Here is a 16,715-nt window from a genome sequence, read left to right as displayed (position 1 = left end):
TGGCACAAGCCTGCAAACATCAACATTTGAGGTTAGTACAGTTTCCCTAACACTGTTAACACATTAACGGCAGGTTTATAAACTTTCAAAGGACACACAGTTCAAAGAAGTTAAATCTGAAAAAAAAAAAAAGTTATATGGAGTTATTAGAATAATATAGAACAAAAAAAAGCTACAGCAAAAAAAGCTGTTTTTCACCTCAGCAACAGTCAAAACATTAGTCCCTCAGAAACAAACACAAGATTGGGGTTATTTAATACTACACTGGTTTCAGACGAGAATATTAATGCATTACAAACAACATAAAAACACCGCAACTAGACACGTAAATCATCTTTCTATTATTTAACATATGGTGAATTTCATTAAACCATTTCTAAAACATTTATGGTCATTTAAAAAAAAAAAAAAAAGGTTATTGCGACTTATCTCACAATTCAGACTTTTTTCTCAGAAATGTGAAATATAAACTCACAATTGTGAGTCATAATGTCAGAAATGCAAGATATGAACTTTCAATTCTGAGAAATAAAGGTGCAATTGCGTGATATAAACTCTCAATTGCAAATTATAAAGACAGAATTGCATGATATAAACTCACGATCGCAAGTTATAAAGTCAGAATTCCACAATTCTGAGAAATAAAGTGCAATTGAGTAATATAAACTCTCAATTTTGAGTTATAAAGACAGAATTGCATGATATAGTCACAATTGCAAGTTATAAAGTCAGAATTCCGAGATATAAACTTGCAATTCTGAGAAATTAAGTCAGAATTGTGTGATATAAACTCGCAACTGCGAGTCAAGTCAAAATTGTGAGATACATGCTCTTCTGTGAACGTAGTTTTTTCCCTCATCAGAACTGCAATTGCAAGTTTATATCTCACAATTCTGAGAAAAACAATAAAAAAGTCAGAATTGCGAAAAACAGACGCAATTGCGAGAAAGTCAGAATTGACACTTTATTTCTCGAAATTGTGAGTTTATATCTAAAAATTCTGACTTTACAATTGTGCATTTATATCTCAGTTCTGAGAAACAAAGTCAGAATTGCGAGTTTATATGACACAATTATTTTAAAAAAAAAGTCATAATTGTGAGATGTAAACTTGCAATTCCAAGTTATTAAGTCAGAAATGTGAGTTATAAACTATTCTGTGAGCATAGTCTTTTTTTCTCATCAGAACTGGACTTTATCACTCGCAATTGCGAGTTTATATCTCACAATTATGAGAAAAACAATCAAAAAAGAAAAAAAAAGTCAGAATTGCGGAAAAAAAGTTGCAATTGCGAGAAAAGGTCAGAATTGCGAGTTTATATCTCACAATTCTGACTTTATATCTTACAATTGTGCATTAATATCTTAGTTCTGAGAAACAAAGTCAGAATTGCGAGTTTATATGACACAATTATTATAAAAAAAAAGTCAGAATTGCGAGTTTATATGACAATTATTAAAAAAAAAAAGTCAGAATTGTGAGATGTAAACTTGCAATTCCAAATTAATAAGTCAGAAATGTGAGTTATAAACTATTCTGTGAGCATAGTCTTTTTTTCTCATCAGAACTGGACTTTATCACTCGCAATTGCGAGTTTGTATCTCACAATTCTGACTTTATATCTTACAATTGTGCATTAATATCTTAGTTCTGAGAAACAAAGTCAGAATTGCCAGATGTAAATCTGCAATTGCGAGAAAAAGTCAGAATTACAAGAAAGAAACAAAGTCACAATTGCGAGAAAAGTCAGAATTGCGAGTTTATATGATGCAATTCTGACTTTAATTTCTTTAAACGCAATTGTGCGTTTATATCTCAGTTCTGAAAACAAAGTCAGAATTGCGAGTTTATAGCAATTCAGAACTGCGTAATGTAAACTTAACTCGCAATAGCGAGAAAAAAGACAGAATTGTGAGATAAAAAGTCGCTATTAACGTCTCTATTTTTTATTTAGTGGTGGAAACGGGCTTTCATAGAAAAGGAGTGCTTAATTGACATAAAACAGTGGAAATTAAACCCAATTTATTATTAATTTTTTAATCAAAATATTTTTTCTTATGATTTTGGGGTCAAAAATGACCTTAACATGTTTTAATGAAATTCACCCAATAAAAAAAATGTTTTTTTGTTCTGTTTTTTATAGATGACATTCTAGACGCACAGTAACACTGTCAGTCCTCTATATTCAAGGACAGTTTCTATGAAAAATGCATCACATTCCCATAAACTCACACAAAAACCTGTTGCTACTGCATCTCTGGTTCAGCCGATATAGCCGTTCCCATCAAACACCTTTTGTAAAAGCTTTGCTATTAAACTACTATTCCATTCCTACAGTCCTTCATTTAACGCAGGCAAATGATTAAATTCACTGTAAATCCAGTGGAGTCAGTGATGTTAACTGAAGAGTGTTGTTAGGAGTATCAAAACCAATGTCCTGCTTTACTCTCAATCTGCTCTCCACAGAGAAATAGCCCTTTCGACAAGAGCATTTCAGTTCTGCAATCCAGATCCAGCGAATAAAACAATGAACTCAATCCGTGCAACACCCAATTATTGACCTTTCTTCATTCTACTCGAGTTAATGACACCGAAAGAGGAGAAACTCAGCTGCTAAATCATAAGGTTAATCTTCTGTACACAGGTCCTTCACTAACCTTCAGCTGTTCGTAAACTAGCTACGAATGGATTGTAGTGCAAAAACACAACGGATAACACAAAATCCACCTCGAAAACAGTAACACTGATAGAACGTAAGGCGTAAAGACAACCCAAACACGCTGGCCATTACAAATGAGCCGAACGAACCACCTCGTACACACACAGCCGACAGAAATTTAGAAATGAATTACGCTTGGCATGAAATGTGCATCCACTTCACTTTTAATGCCAATTTGTAAAATGCTACGGAAAAGTTTCCCAAAAGAAAACAGCCAAATGTTTGTTTGAAATAGGTTTAGAGAGAAATCTGAGAGAAATTGTAGTTTCTAGTTTCTACTGAGAATATATGACGATGTAAACTACATATAAATAGGAGTTTATGGGTTATGACATACGTTTGTACTCATTTCATGCATGTGATGCATGTAGCGTTTTTTTTTTCCAATCAAGAAGGCACGTGTCGGATAAACGCAATCCTTTGCTTCCCAGAAATGAGGTAGTGTATGTATGGGCCGTTAAAAATAAATGCATCTAAAGCGTGTTTGAGTGATGATACGGATGTTCTTTTATTGGCATCTAGAGGTACCAAAATATGGAGTATGTTAAATTGCACAGTCAATGGTTTGTGAGGGATGATTACACGCGATATTGGGCGTTTTGTCTTTCATCTTCTCTGGCAATGACAGGCCGTCATCTCATCATCCATATGGGCATTTCACCCCTGGTGGCAGGAGTCTGTAACAGCATGTGTTGGGTTGTAAGAGGGAAGGTGGTGTTGGGTTTCTAAATAAATCGTGAACCGAGTCTCAACAGCAGCGCATGCGAGGCGGAGGCAGCTCTGGTGGGATTTCGGGTTCGGGCTGAAGGGACAGGACGCTGTTGGACAGCTCCCTACTGGGGACTTCAAGAGGCATCTGTGGAAAGACAACATTTAGGCAGTTTGTAAGATGTTATAGACTTTTTAATCTGATGTGCATTGCATACAAAAGAGGGCTGCGCGATTACTCGAAATTAAACCAAAGTGCATGCACTCTGATTTTGGATTGCATTTGGGAACACAATATGCGTCAACCATGCTCCTAAAGTTGCAATCAGAAGTGCTCATAAACCATCTGTTGTCAACAAAAGAGAAGCTTTAAGGGCTCCCTGTGGTTTTCTGTGAAAATTAAAGCTCATCGTTTGGAAATGAATAAATAAGGACAGCCAGGTTTCAATTTTATAAGTAAAAAGAAATATGATATGAATAAAGCAGAGACTTTTATATTTAAAAAATATACAAAAGCTATACTATATGTATAATGTATGACTATATTATATGTATACAATTTTTTGCTTTAAAATAAATGTATTATTACTGTATTATTTTTCTTACAATATTTCTTATTTTGTTTAATATTATTTACTATTTTTTTTGGCGTCATATTATTACATATATATATATATATATATATATATATATTGTATTTATTTATTAACCCAAATCATGCACCAATAGGAATCATGATAAATTGAGAATTCTAAGAGAAAAAAAATATAAATAATTACTGCATTTGCCAAAGTTTATGGCAATAAATATTTCTTTTTATATATATTACTTAATTACAATAATATTATTATTTTGTATTCATATTATTATATAAATCACAAAATTTACTTTATTTATATTTTAATTATAAATAATTACTGCATTTGCCAAAGTTTATGGCATCAAATTTTATTATTTTTCTTACAATACTTATTTTTTCATATATTACTTAATAAAATAATATTTATTATTATTTTGCATTCATATTTTTATATAAAATCACAAAATTAACTTTTTTTAAATCATATTTTTGTCAATTTTTATAATTTATTTACCCATTACCCAAGTTCTAAGGAAATTATAAAAAAATTACTGCATTTGCCAGAGTTTATGGCATCATATCTTAAAACTTTTTTCTTAATGCACTTATTATGCAAACATAATCTTATCTGCTTTGGTCTCTAAAATGTCATATACAAAACAAATTATAGGTCACTTTACATGTTGGTCAAATGGTTTCATCCTGTCTAAGTGGGCAATATTTACTATTGTACACTGCAAAGAGGGTTGACTTTATTTCAATAATCAAATTATGTTTCTGCTTGTCTATTGAAATCCTAAAAACTCCTTTTATCTCTTGATTACATGATTTGAGCCAGAAACAGCCATGATAGTTAATGCCACATTCTCAGTCAAACTATTTTTTATCAAACATTTCAATATTTTTAACAAAGAATTAAACAAAACAGCTCCACTTACCTTACCCAAAATGTCATCAACTAGTTTAAGAAAAATCTCATCCACATTAAAGTTATCCTTGGCACTGGCCTCACAGAAACGCATCCCTGATATCCGTGAAGCAAACTGACATTCAGAGAAGAGACAAAATAAAGTAATAAAGTACTTTATTTAAAAAAGGTGCTCCTAAAATGTTTAAATATTAAAATAATTAAATATGTAATACTTTTCTAATACAATCAGCTGACATTCTTCTCCATAATAGTAACACACTTAACTATTGTATGGCTTAATAAGATTTATGGACTGCTTTTATGATACTTGGATAGAGTAAATGCCAATGTTTGAGTGAACTATTCCTGTAAAGTGTGCTTTGACACACTAGTCCTGCTAGCTTTAGTCTCAGTGGGTTTGGGAAGGTTGGAGGAGGCATAATTCAGAGCATTCAAGGAATCTCTTTGTGGAGGTCTCAGGCAGAATAATGTCCCTGTGTCCAGGGCTTTGGACGGACTGAAAGACTCGTAACGCAGCATCGCCCTCCACTGTCCTAAATGTCAAGGTAAACCTGAGAATCTAAATTAAATTCAGGCTATAATAAAGTTCTAACAGTGAATAATAAAAAGGTATAATAGCACTCTGCATCATATTTGCTGAATGTAATCCAGTACTTTCTTACTGATTTTAGGGTGCTGATTCCAAAAAATAGTGCATGTTTTCTCAAGCATGTCACACTTTCTCACAAAATGCAATACAAATGTCTTAGCATTTGGAAGGTGGAATGCAAACATGACTACTGTTGATGCCTTCAAAAAGACTTTCAAGAAGTCAGCTATTTTTGTAAATCTAAGAAGCTGTTCACTCCTTGACTGTGTAAAAGCAATATGTGACCCTGGACCACAAAACCAGTCATAAGGTTAAATTTGACAAAACTGAGATTTATACATCATATGGAAGCTCAATAAATAAGCTTTCTATTGATGTATGGTTTGTTAGGATAGGACAATATTTGACTGAGATACATCTATTTGAAATCAGAAATCTGAGGATGCAAAAAAATCAAAAAGACTGAGAAAATCACCTTTAAAGTTGTCCAAATTAGGTTCTTAACAAAGCATATTACTAATCAAAAATTACATTTTGATATGTTTACAGTAGGAATTTTACAAAAAAATCTTCATGGAACATGATCTTTACTTAATTTCTTAATGATTTTTGGCATAAAAGAAAAATCTAAAATTTTGACACATGCAATGTATTTTTGGCTATTCCTACTAATATACCCCAGCGACTTAAGACTGGTTTTGTGGTCCAGGGTCACATATATGTAAATGTAATCTTGTTTCAAACTTTGAAATGAATTTTATTTGAATAAAGCTGAATATTAGAAATATTAGAAACATTGCCTGGGCAATTAACCGAAATAAGTAAGTACTACCAAAAACTAAAAAACTAATATTAAAACTGAAATATAGAAGCTAATATACAAATATTTGAAAATAACAAAATAAATAATAATAAAAAAAAAAAGTGCAGAGCAAAATGACTAAACTTTTAAAGTGATATTAAAATGAGAACTGCAATAATAATTCAAAATATTTATTAATACTATTTTAATATTAATAAAATTGTAAAAAAAAAAAAAAAAATTGGTGAAACTAAAGTTTTTATTGATATTTTCAACTCAGCATCATCAAAACAGGTAATATTAAAAATAATTAGCTAATATGAGAATTTTTGTTTCCTTTTTTTTGCCCAAATAGTCTCAGCAAGCATTGTTATTGTCAACTAAATCTAATAAAAGTAATTAAAAAAGGTTGAGATAAGTTTTTTTTTAAAAAATGTTGTCTTGCCAACTAGCTGAAATAAATGGGTTTAAGTTGAAGAACTAAAAACACAAAAATAAAATAAATGAAGTTTAATTAAATATTAAACTGAAATTAGAAATGAAAAAAGGCAAAATTGCTAAAACCAAAATTAAAATGAAAACTGAAAATATACTTCAGAAAAGTAAGCACTGCTCTCACCCTCTCAGCTTGTTGTCGTGAGATGGCGCGATCAGACTCACAGTCCAGTTTGTTCCCAACCAATAGGAGCTCAGCATCCTCTGATGCGTACTACACAGAAGCAAAACCACACATTAGTAAAAAAAAAAACAATTCAGATAATTTCAGTGTAAGTAGATATTTGTTACATAACAGATAACTAATCAGTGTTTAAGATGTTTGAGCACCTTGTCTATCATCTTCATCCATTTAGGCAGGTCCTCAAAGGTTTCCTGTTTTGTGATGTCGTAGACCAGCACGATGCCTTTCGCACCTCGATAATACGCTGAAGTGATGCTGTTAAACCTCTCCTGACCTGCCGTGTCCCTGCAATCATTCAACATTATTAAACTCGCATGAGATTCAGAGTGAGAAATAAATCACATGTTAGATTATAAGACAAAGACAATCAATTTATCAGTGAAAAGTGTCTCTGTAATCACAGAAAGCTGGAAGCGAGGGATGGAAAAAGTAAGAGGGGTTTGTGACATTAGCTGAAAAGGAAAGTCAGTTTATTTTCAATGCAATAAAAGATTACAAAGACAAACATAACATACACTAATGAATCATTCTCAAAAAGAACAATGCAAGGTGCATTATGGACCAGAAATTTCAATAAACATTTATATATTTCAGCAGTCTTTCAAGAACAGATTTTTCACATCTTGATTCAAAGGAAAAAGAAAATTCAGATTGATTTTGAACATTACAGCACATGACGGACGTTCAGTTCCTAGTTTTTACTGTACCTTTTTTCACCCTAGTCTGGCTGCATTTTTCCAAAACAGGATATGATGTCACAAAGAGGACCGGTGAGGCGTCACATGTCAATGAGCAGTTAAGACGGACAGTGAAGGACAGCCATGGATGCTGGGTAGCTGGATGTGAGTGGACATGTGTTACAGACAGGACGTTCAAAAGCAGACATCTGCAGAAGTGAGGTGTGAGAGAAGCCGGCGATTTTTAGGGTTAAAAGAAAGAATAATGATGACAAAGTGGGTGGAGAGGTGATGGGAGGTTAGTATTAGTTTGGATTGGATACAAAGTGACTAAGCCAGACTTCACTGGAACAATGAAGGTATGGAATAACAGAAAGACTAGTTTACAGACTGCACCAAACTAAAGAGAAAAGAACTAGGGATGTTCATGATTAGGTTAATAATTTAATAGAGTATTCCCTTTTTAATCCATTGTTTATCAATCAATTTGGTGATTTTGCAAAACTGACTGAGTAGACTGACTCATCTGCAGTGGAGTCATTATATTACTGTTTATACGATTAAGTAAACAGTTTTTGACTTTTTTTATATTATCTAAATTAAAATATATTTGTATTATTTATAACCATGTAATTATCAATTTATAACATTTTATATAAAATTCTTATATATAAAAAAATCATATGTAATCTTATGAAACATAATAAACATCTATGTTTTACTAAATGTTTTACTTTTACTAAATAACAACTGTCCATTGCTTTTTTAATTGACAATAACTATCCATCTAAATTTCAATTACTAACCATCTATAGTTAAAAAAAAAAAAAATATATATATATCTATAATATTTACATCTATATACAGTTGCAATCAAAATTATTCAACCCCCCAGAGACTGCAGTACTTTACAAATGTTTTTTGCTCTTTCTGAAGATCCAGGACTAAATTGCATCTACAACAGTTTTCTGGCATATTAAAAAGTGATAATGTCAATATATAATGTAATGTTTTTGAGTTATAGGATTTTTTAATAACACAGCTATGTCAAAATTATTCAACCCCTATTCAACACTGCTGTTTTAAGAGTTATTTTTATGGTCAGGAACAAAATTGTCTTAAAAAATTGTCTTAAGCCTTTACAAACTTATTCAAAATGGAATTAGCTTGGGGTGTTACACGTAGTATACTCTTAGCCCATGCATGTGCTGATAGGGAGTAGCAAATATGGTAAAGTCAACAAAGCTCACACAAAATCAATAGAGAAGAAATAGTTTGCTATATTAGACAGTCTAAAACAACATGAAGATGTTTAAGACATTACACGTCCCTAGAGACACAGCTGGCAGCCGTATTCCTTAGATTAATGTGTGTTGAACCAGAAAACCTTTGAGGCTGTTGTACAAAAAAGCACAATATCATAAAATGCTTGATCAGATCAACTGAGAAAAACTTGCAATGTACAGCCAAAGACTTGCAAGATGACCCAACGAAAGGAGGAAAAATATTTCAATGCTGTGTACAAGAGGAACACTAGACAAGTGTGGTCTTCATGTTGAGGAATCTTGCTGAACACCACTCTTGACCAAGAAGAACAAAAAGGCTGCCTTGAACATGCCAAAATTCATTTGGATAGACCTGTGGAGTTCTGGAAGATTGTTTTATGGAGTGATGTGTCCAAACTGGAACTTTTTGGGCGTATGGATCAGCAGTATGTCTGGTGCAAAAATGACAAAGCTTAGAAGCGGAAGAACACCATCTCCATCATCAAACATGGAGGTGGGCCAGTCCTGTTATGGGGTTGTTTTACTGTAGCAGGAAGTGGAAAACATGACCATACAAAGGATATCATTGATTTATGAAAGTATAAGACCATTTTGGCAAACAATGTGATGCTTTTTGTGCAAAGTCTGAAGCTAATAATCAACGGACTTTCCTGCAGGACAATCATCCCAAAGTATACGTTCAAATCTACTTATGCTTGGTTTAGGAATCTGTCATAGAATGTTTTTAAGTGGCCTGTTCAGTTTCCAGATTTAATTCTCATTGAAAATACATGGTTGAGTTTGAAGCAAGCAGTGGCAAAGTAAAAACCAAAGATTATCACTGATCTGAAAGCTTTTTCAGGGGAGGAATGGCCCAAGATTGCAGCAGAAAGGTGACAGAAGCATCTAAGCACTTCCAGGCAGTGTTTATTGGTGGTTTTAAAGAATAAAAGATTCTACACCAAATTTACTTTCAGGGGTTGAATAATTTTGAACATGAATGTTTAGAGCCAATTCGATTTTTTGTCATTATTCATCAACTTATGTTCTCAGAATTACTCAAATGTGTATAAATAAACTTTCTTTAATAGTTTACTCATGCCTTTGTTGAATTGTTTTCACAAAATGTTGTTCTCTGCAGCAAAATGTCTTGCAGGTCAAGGGGGTTGAATAATTTTGATTGCAACTGTATATATAAATATAATCTATATCATATTTAAATCTATAATATTGGATAAATCTATAATATTATACAATGTATAATATCTATCTGTTTACTATCTATAGATTTATCCGTACAAATAGGTGGACTCCTACTTAAAAGAGTAGGCTCCACAAATTATTAGTTTTAATAAATGGTAAATTAAATAAATTAAACTTATACTAAACAGCCTAAATGTATTAAAAGAAAAATGTAGATACTCACATTTCTTACATCTATATTTTTATATATTTATTTTATATTATTTGAATTCTTTCAAATGTCATTATCTGTATTAATTTTAAATCACAATCCTTAAAAGAATTCCTTAAAAAATTGAAATTCCAACACAAAACAGACTAAATTAAACTCTATCCGAATAGAACTTTACAAAATAGAATACAACAGACCCACATTAAATAAAATAAAACAAAACAGAAATGAATAGAATCTAATAGGATATAATCAAAGCCAAAACAAATAAAACAGAACAGAAAAAAAACAAACTATGGAAGCTGGTTTCCGCCACATTAAAAAAAAAAATCAAAAGGTAATTGTGACTTTTTATCTCACAATTCTGCTTTTTTTTCCTTGCAACTCTGAGAAAAAATAAATAAATTTGATTTGAGATGTTAACTTGCAATTCTGAGAAGAAAGGTCCAAATTGTGTGATAAAAAGTCACAAATACCTTTATTACATTTTTTTTTATTCCATGGCAGAAACAGAAAAAAACTGAATTGCGAGACGTAAAGAGAAAAACTTTTGAAAAAGAATAGAAAATAAAAATTCTGAGTTTATATCTTGCATTTGTTATATTACATTTTTTATGTTTTCATCCCGTGTTAGAAAAAAAACTTCCATAAGAAACAGACAGAAATAGAGGAGTACGCAATAAACCCATACCACAACAGGATTGTACAAAATAGGAATAGGAAAGAATAAAACTAAATAGAATAGAGTTAGTAATTGATAGGAGTAAGTGAGAAAGGACGTACATGGACATACACATCAGTTAGTGTTACGACATTAGTGATATCACAATTAAAATGCATATATTTACATTCACAGTTGAATTTTGGGATGCCACAAGCATGCAAACAAATTAAACGTCACAATATTAGTGACGAGTTTACTGCAATGCTTTAAAGCCGGATTAGTTCACTTCCAGAACAAAATTGTACAGATAATGTACTCACCCCCTTGTCATCCAAGATGTTCATGTCTTTCTTTCTTCAGTCGTAAAGAAATTGTTTTTTGAGGGAAACATTTCAGGTTTTCTCTCCACATAAAAGATATGTATGGTTCCCCCAAGTTTGAACTTCCAAAATGCAGTTTAAACGCAGCTTTGAAGGGCTCTAAACGATCCCAGCTGAGAAAGAAGGGTCTTATCTAGCGAAACGATTGGTTATTAATAAAACAAATTGACAATGTATATACTTTTTAACCTCAAATGCTTGTCTTGTCTCGTCTCTGTGATGCGCATGCGTAGTCTGTGTGATCCAGGTCAACACAGTTAGAGAATGTTGAAAAACTCCCGTCTTGTTTTTGTTTTCAACTTTACGGTACGTTCACTTTGTAAACACTGGGTCGGTACCTCTGCAGCGATGTAGGACAATTTTGAAGTTGGGGAAGAAAACGAGATGGGAGTTTTTCGACATACCCTAACTGTCTAGACCCGGATCACACAGACTACGCATGCGCTTCGCAGAGATGAGACAAGACCAGTGTTGTTTTTGACAACCATCTTAGATTTAGTCTTAGACTTTTGGACTAAAATGCTTATTAGTTTTAGTCACTTCTAAATGTGATAGTTTTAGTCAAATTTTAGTCACTTCTAAATGTGATAGTTTTAGTCAAATTTAAGTTGACGAAAAGTCAAAAAGGTTTTAGTCTAGTTTTAGTCAAAAAAAGGGGAAAAAGTCTTTTAACAAATTAATGTAGGTCAGTAAGTATTTTGCTGTTGGGTAGTGTCACTTATAAGTTGTGAAAATAGCAGATCTATAGTTCAACACAATGTGAGCTTCCGGATCGACTATTTTCACCAATAATTACAATAATGAAGGAATGGTTTTAGACATAAAAGACATATATTTGAAATACACCCATAGGTCCTCTCACCGTTTGCGACCACCCTGTGTGCAAACTGCCGCCATCATGGTTAATCGTCTGTCTGTCTGAGTGACAACAATGTGACGTGTTGAGCGTAACCAAACAAGGATGGAATGCTAAAACGGCTTGCCATACTAGTATGGCAAAGAGTATTTAATGCTAAAACGGCTTGCCATAGCGGCAGATACTTTTTCGGTTTTAATTGGCATGCACAATAAGCAGAAATGTCATGCATTTTAAACGTCTGACGGACCACCCACTAACATTTTCGTCTATTCTCGTCTCGTCAACGAAAACTCACACACGTCTCGTCATGTTTTAGTCATCAACGAGCCATTTTTATCTCGTCATCGTCTCATTATCGTCATGAAAAAAAGTGGCGTCAACGAAATGATTTCGTCATCGTCATTGTTGACTAAAACAACACTGGACAAGACGAGCATTTGAGGTTAAAAGTATGTAAATTGTCAATTTATTTGGAAAATAATTGATCATTTCACTAGATAAGTCCCTTCTTTCTCAGCTGGGATCATTAAGAGCCCTCTGAAGCTGCATTTAAACTGCATTTTAGAAGTTCAAACTTGTGGGGAACAATACATTTCCAATATATCCTAAAATGTTTTCCTCAAAAAACATAATTTCTTTATGACTGAAGAAAAAAAAACATTATCTGCAAGTACATTACCTGCAAATTTTTGTTCTGAAAGTGAACAAATCCTTTAATAATACTTTCTGATAGTAAAATCAAATCTTGCAGTGAGTTTTCTCAATGCCACAGTGTTAGTTAAAGCAGCAGATTAAATCTCAGTTTCTACACATGAAAGATGTCTGACTGTAAGTCCCAGAGACTCTGGACTGGAATTTATGACTTTGTGTGGAGCGACTTCATCTGCATGTGCTTTTGAGACACAGGAAGTGACATGGTGGGCTGAGTCAATGATAAAGACACAGCACTTCCTCTCCACTCACCAGATCTGTAACCTGATCTTCTTTCCTCTCAGCTCCACCGTTTTGATTTTAAAATCCACACCTTCACACACAAATGAGAAGAAACAAAATGTAAGATCAATCATATTGCATCTTCAAGCTTTACAGTGCCTTTAAAATTCATTGTTATCAAACACATAACTGAATTCACTATATTTATTGTAACTCATATGAATAGAGTATGTTATGTGGTAAAATAAATATTGCATGCGTATGACAACAAACAGCCAAAGTCAAAGCACAGATCCTGTTCTAGGGTTTGTATGACTTTCACAAGTGTGACAGAGCAGAAACTCGAGGTCAGGCATGTTGTAGCAGCTGTGTGAACGTTGGTCTGGCTATTCTGGGATATTGGGTTAGTAAGCATGCAACTAATCTGATATGAAGACCTGTCCTGAGTGGGTGACAACTTTGCCAGATCAGTTTTCACATGTGCACAGGTTCAAATATGGATCCATCATTTATGCATTAGCTAAAAATGACTGATTTTGTACAAAATGTGTGTTTTCTAAACGTGGTGCTCATCACATGACAGATGCAGATTGATTCAGCATTTGGCAGACCTCCCGTGTAATAACATTATAAAAGAGCTGGGCACGAGGGATGAAAACAGTTTAGACACAGATGCAAACTAAACTCGCATTCATGTTAACAGCATCAAATCTTTTAAATCATTTGAACTGTTTGCATCCAATGTGTTACATCAGTGTGATCATTAGCAAAATGTTCTCTGATTTAAGTGGTTACAGGCCCGGATGTTGTTTTAAGATTGTGGTTTTCTAACATCTGGCTGAAATGTTTCTGTTGACACTGTCAGGACCAAAACTGACTGACAAGACTGACTCCTCTGACCTCTGAAGAGTTCTTGAGTTCTCACGTTACACTGATCATTATATTACTGCAACTGTTCATATATTTATATATTGTTTCATTATTTATATATTTTTTCATTATATATATATATATATATATATATATATATATATATATATACATAAGTATATATTTATATATAAATACATTTATTCTACCAAAAGTATATATATATACTCAATAACCATTTTTGCTTTAATTGACAATAACTATACTCAACTAAGTGTCAATTTCTACTTAATTATCAATTACTAACTATATACCACCAGTTTACAAATTAATACACAATTAACTATAGATTTTTACCAAACTGCAAATAATTATTAATCTATAACTATCTAATAATTAATAGCCATCTATGGTCTACTAATTATATCTATGATTCCATAGGTAACTATCTGTGCAATATAATTTTTTTGTAACACTTTACAATACGTTTGCATTAGTTAATGGAACAAACAATGAACACTACATTTATTACAGTATTTATGAATCTTTGTTAATGTGTACGCATTTGCATCGCAGAGCTAGACGATAAGCATTTGAGGTTTAAAAGTATGTCAACTGAGAATTTTGGGGGAAAATAACCATTCGTTTAGCTTGAAAAGACCCTTATTCCTCGAATGGAATCGTGTAGAGCCCTTTGAAGCAGCAATGAAACTGCATTTTTTACTTTCAATCTGTTGAGCACCACTATATGGAAAAAAGTCATGGAATGTTTTCCTAAAAAAAAAATATATTTTTTTTTTTGCGACTGAAGAAAGAAAGATATGAACATCTTGGATGACATAGGGGTGAGTAAATTAAAGTTATCCTTTAAGATTAATAAATGCTGTAGAAGTATCGTTCATTCGTAGTTCATGTTAACTGAAGTAGTTAAGTAATGTTAACTAATCAACCTAACTGTAAAGTGTTACAAATATTTCTAAACACTAGCCAACTGTTAACCATCAATGGTTTAGAAATTAATCTTAGTTGACTATCTGTGCTTTTCAAACTGGGTAACGTTATAATTATCCATCTATAGAAAACTAGTATGTACCGTTAGCTATCTAATAAACATCACTGATACAGTTTACAAATTATTTAGTTACATATCTGTCCCAAACTGACTATTATAATATATTATAATATTGTGTTTATTAATGATCCATCTATAATTGACTTATCATTTAACTATTTACTGTCTATGGTGTACTAACTGGCTATATAGCTTTCTCATTATCTATCTATAGGTAACTATTCACACATTGGATACAGCTGAATTGATTTAATCAGATAAACACAGTGATGTGGTATGTTATGATAATTAAGCAGAAAGATAACAGATACTAGTAAATAAGTAAACTGACAGTCCTTGTTGTTGACCATCCAGATTGTACTGTCCAGCTTCACCAACTTTCTCATTCTGTCAGTTTGTCTTACCCACAGTGGACTTGCACGCCTCGCAGAAGGTATCATCCGTAAATCTCTCCATAAGACTGGTCTTTCCCACTCCACGGGAGCCGATGATGATCACCTGCAGTTTAAAATCAGCGGCTCTCGGCGGCATCTTCCTGCGGCGCTGCGACGCTCCCACAGCGGGCGAGCCACCACCGGCCCTCCGCTGGACACCGAACCCCGACTCCATCCAGCACTAACAGCCAGTCCACATCTGCCACACGGCTAGTCCGCTTTAAACACGCCCGCGCATCACGGAGGGAAACTTTACTAAACTTTAAAGCGGCTTTTCGGAAGAGTTTGTCAAAGTTTTCAATCTCCTCAGTCAACCAGTCAGTTGTTGTCCTGCGCTGGGAATACGAGAGCGGCCGTGATGTCACCACCACTTCCGGTTCCGACGCATTCCAAAGGAAGAGCGGAACAAAATTCCCTTTTAGAATAAACACACTTTGAAGATTTACCCATTACAAATATTGTCAGAATTGGAAAATAAACTGCAATAAATATTTGTCGCCTTTTCTATATAACATTGAACTAATATTTCACACTTTTTCTCGTCTAAATATTTTACACCAGTCCTTTATTGCACCAGTTAAAACCTTTCTCCATTTTTTTCACAGTAAAGATAGTTTTTATTAATACATTTTATTAATATTCTAATTCATACATTTTATTGGTGTTAAAAAGTAACATAATTGCATACACACACATTAAACACATACTCTCTATATTTTATCCGTAAATTAATAAATAACTAATAAATTAGTTAATGTATGATTTATGTATAAGTTCCACTTATACATAAATAAATATATATGAATAATAACAATAAGGGAAATATTTATAAACGCATTAAAATTGTTATCTGTGTTCTATATTTCTATCAAAAATCTGTAAATAAATGAATTGATACTATGGTGTACTTATAATAAAAGAAGGCAAACACATTAAAATGTTTCTTTATAATACTTTGATAGATACTATGGTCTGTGTACACACTCTATAATATAATATAATATAATATAATATAATATAATATAATATAATATAATATAATATGACAAACACATTCAAAGTTATCTGCATTCTATATTACCATAAAAATAACAAATCATTTCCATAAATAAATAAATAAATACATAAAATATGAAAT

The 16,715-nt window shown here is 32.6% G+C and overlaps 1 protein-coding gene across 1 annotated transcript; it reads right to left on the bottom strand.

The window, feature by feature from the left end:
- Positions 1-2,866: 2,866 nt before the first annotated feature.
- On the bottom strand, positions 2,867-15,921 carry rab12 (RAB12, member RAS oncogene family). The gene is made up of 6 exons (XM_073848826.1): positions 15,548-15,921; positions 13,232-13,292; positions 7,156-7,294; positions 6,950-7,039; positions 4,947-5,051; positions 2,867-3,576 (listed from the first exon to the last, which is right to left on the bottom strand). Exons 1-6 carry the CDS (start codon positions 15,750-15,752, stop codon positions 3,469-3,471), a joined length of 708 nt encoding a protein of 235 aa, XP_073704927.1. The 5' UTR covers positions 15,753-15,921; the 3' UTR covers positions 2,867-3,468.
- Positions 15,922-16,715: the final 794 nt, after the last annotated feature.

This window comes from Garra rufa, chromosome 10, assembly GCF_049309525.1.
Source record: "Garra rufa chromosome 10, GarRuf1.0, whole genome shotgun sequence".
NCBI classification, from domain to species: domain Eukaryota; kingdom Metazoa; phylum Chordata; class Actinopteri; order Cypriniformes; family Cyprinidae; genus Garra; species Garra rufa.
Note: the sequence above shows the minus strand (reverse complement) of the source record. Positions and strands in the feature narration are given on the sequence as shown.

Coding starts and splice junctions, on each gene's coding strand:
- rab12 (XM_073848826.1), bottom strand. CDS start 15,752: ATGGAGTCGGGGTTCGGTGTCCAGCGGAGGGCCGGTGGTGGCTCGCCC. Junction 7,040..7,155: donor GGATGAAGATGATAGACAAG/GTGCTCAAACAT, acceptor GCTTCTGTGTAG/TACGCATCAGAGGATGCTGA. Junction 5,052..6,949: donor CACGACAACAAGCTGAGAGG/GTGAGAGCAGTG, acceptor TCTGAATGTCAG/TTTGCTTCACGGATATCAGG.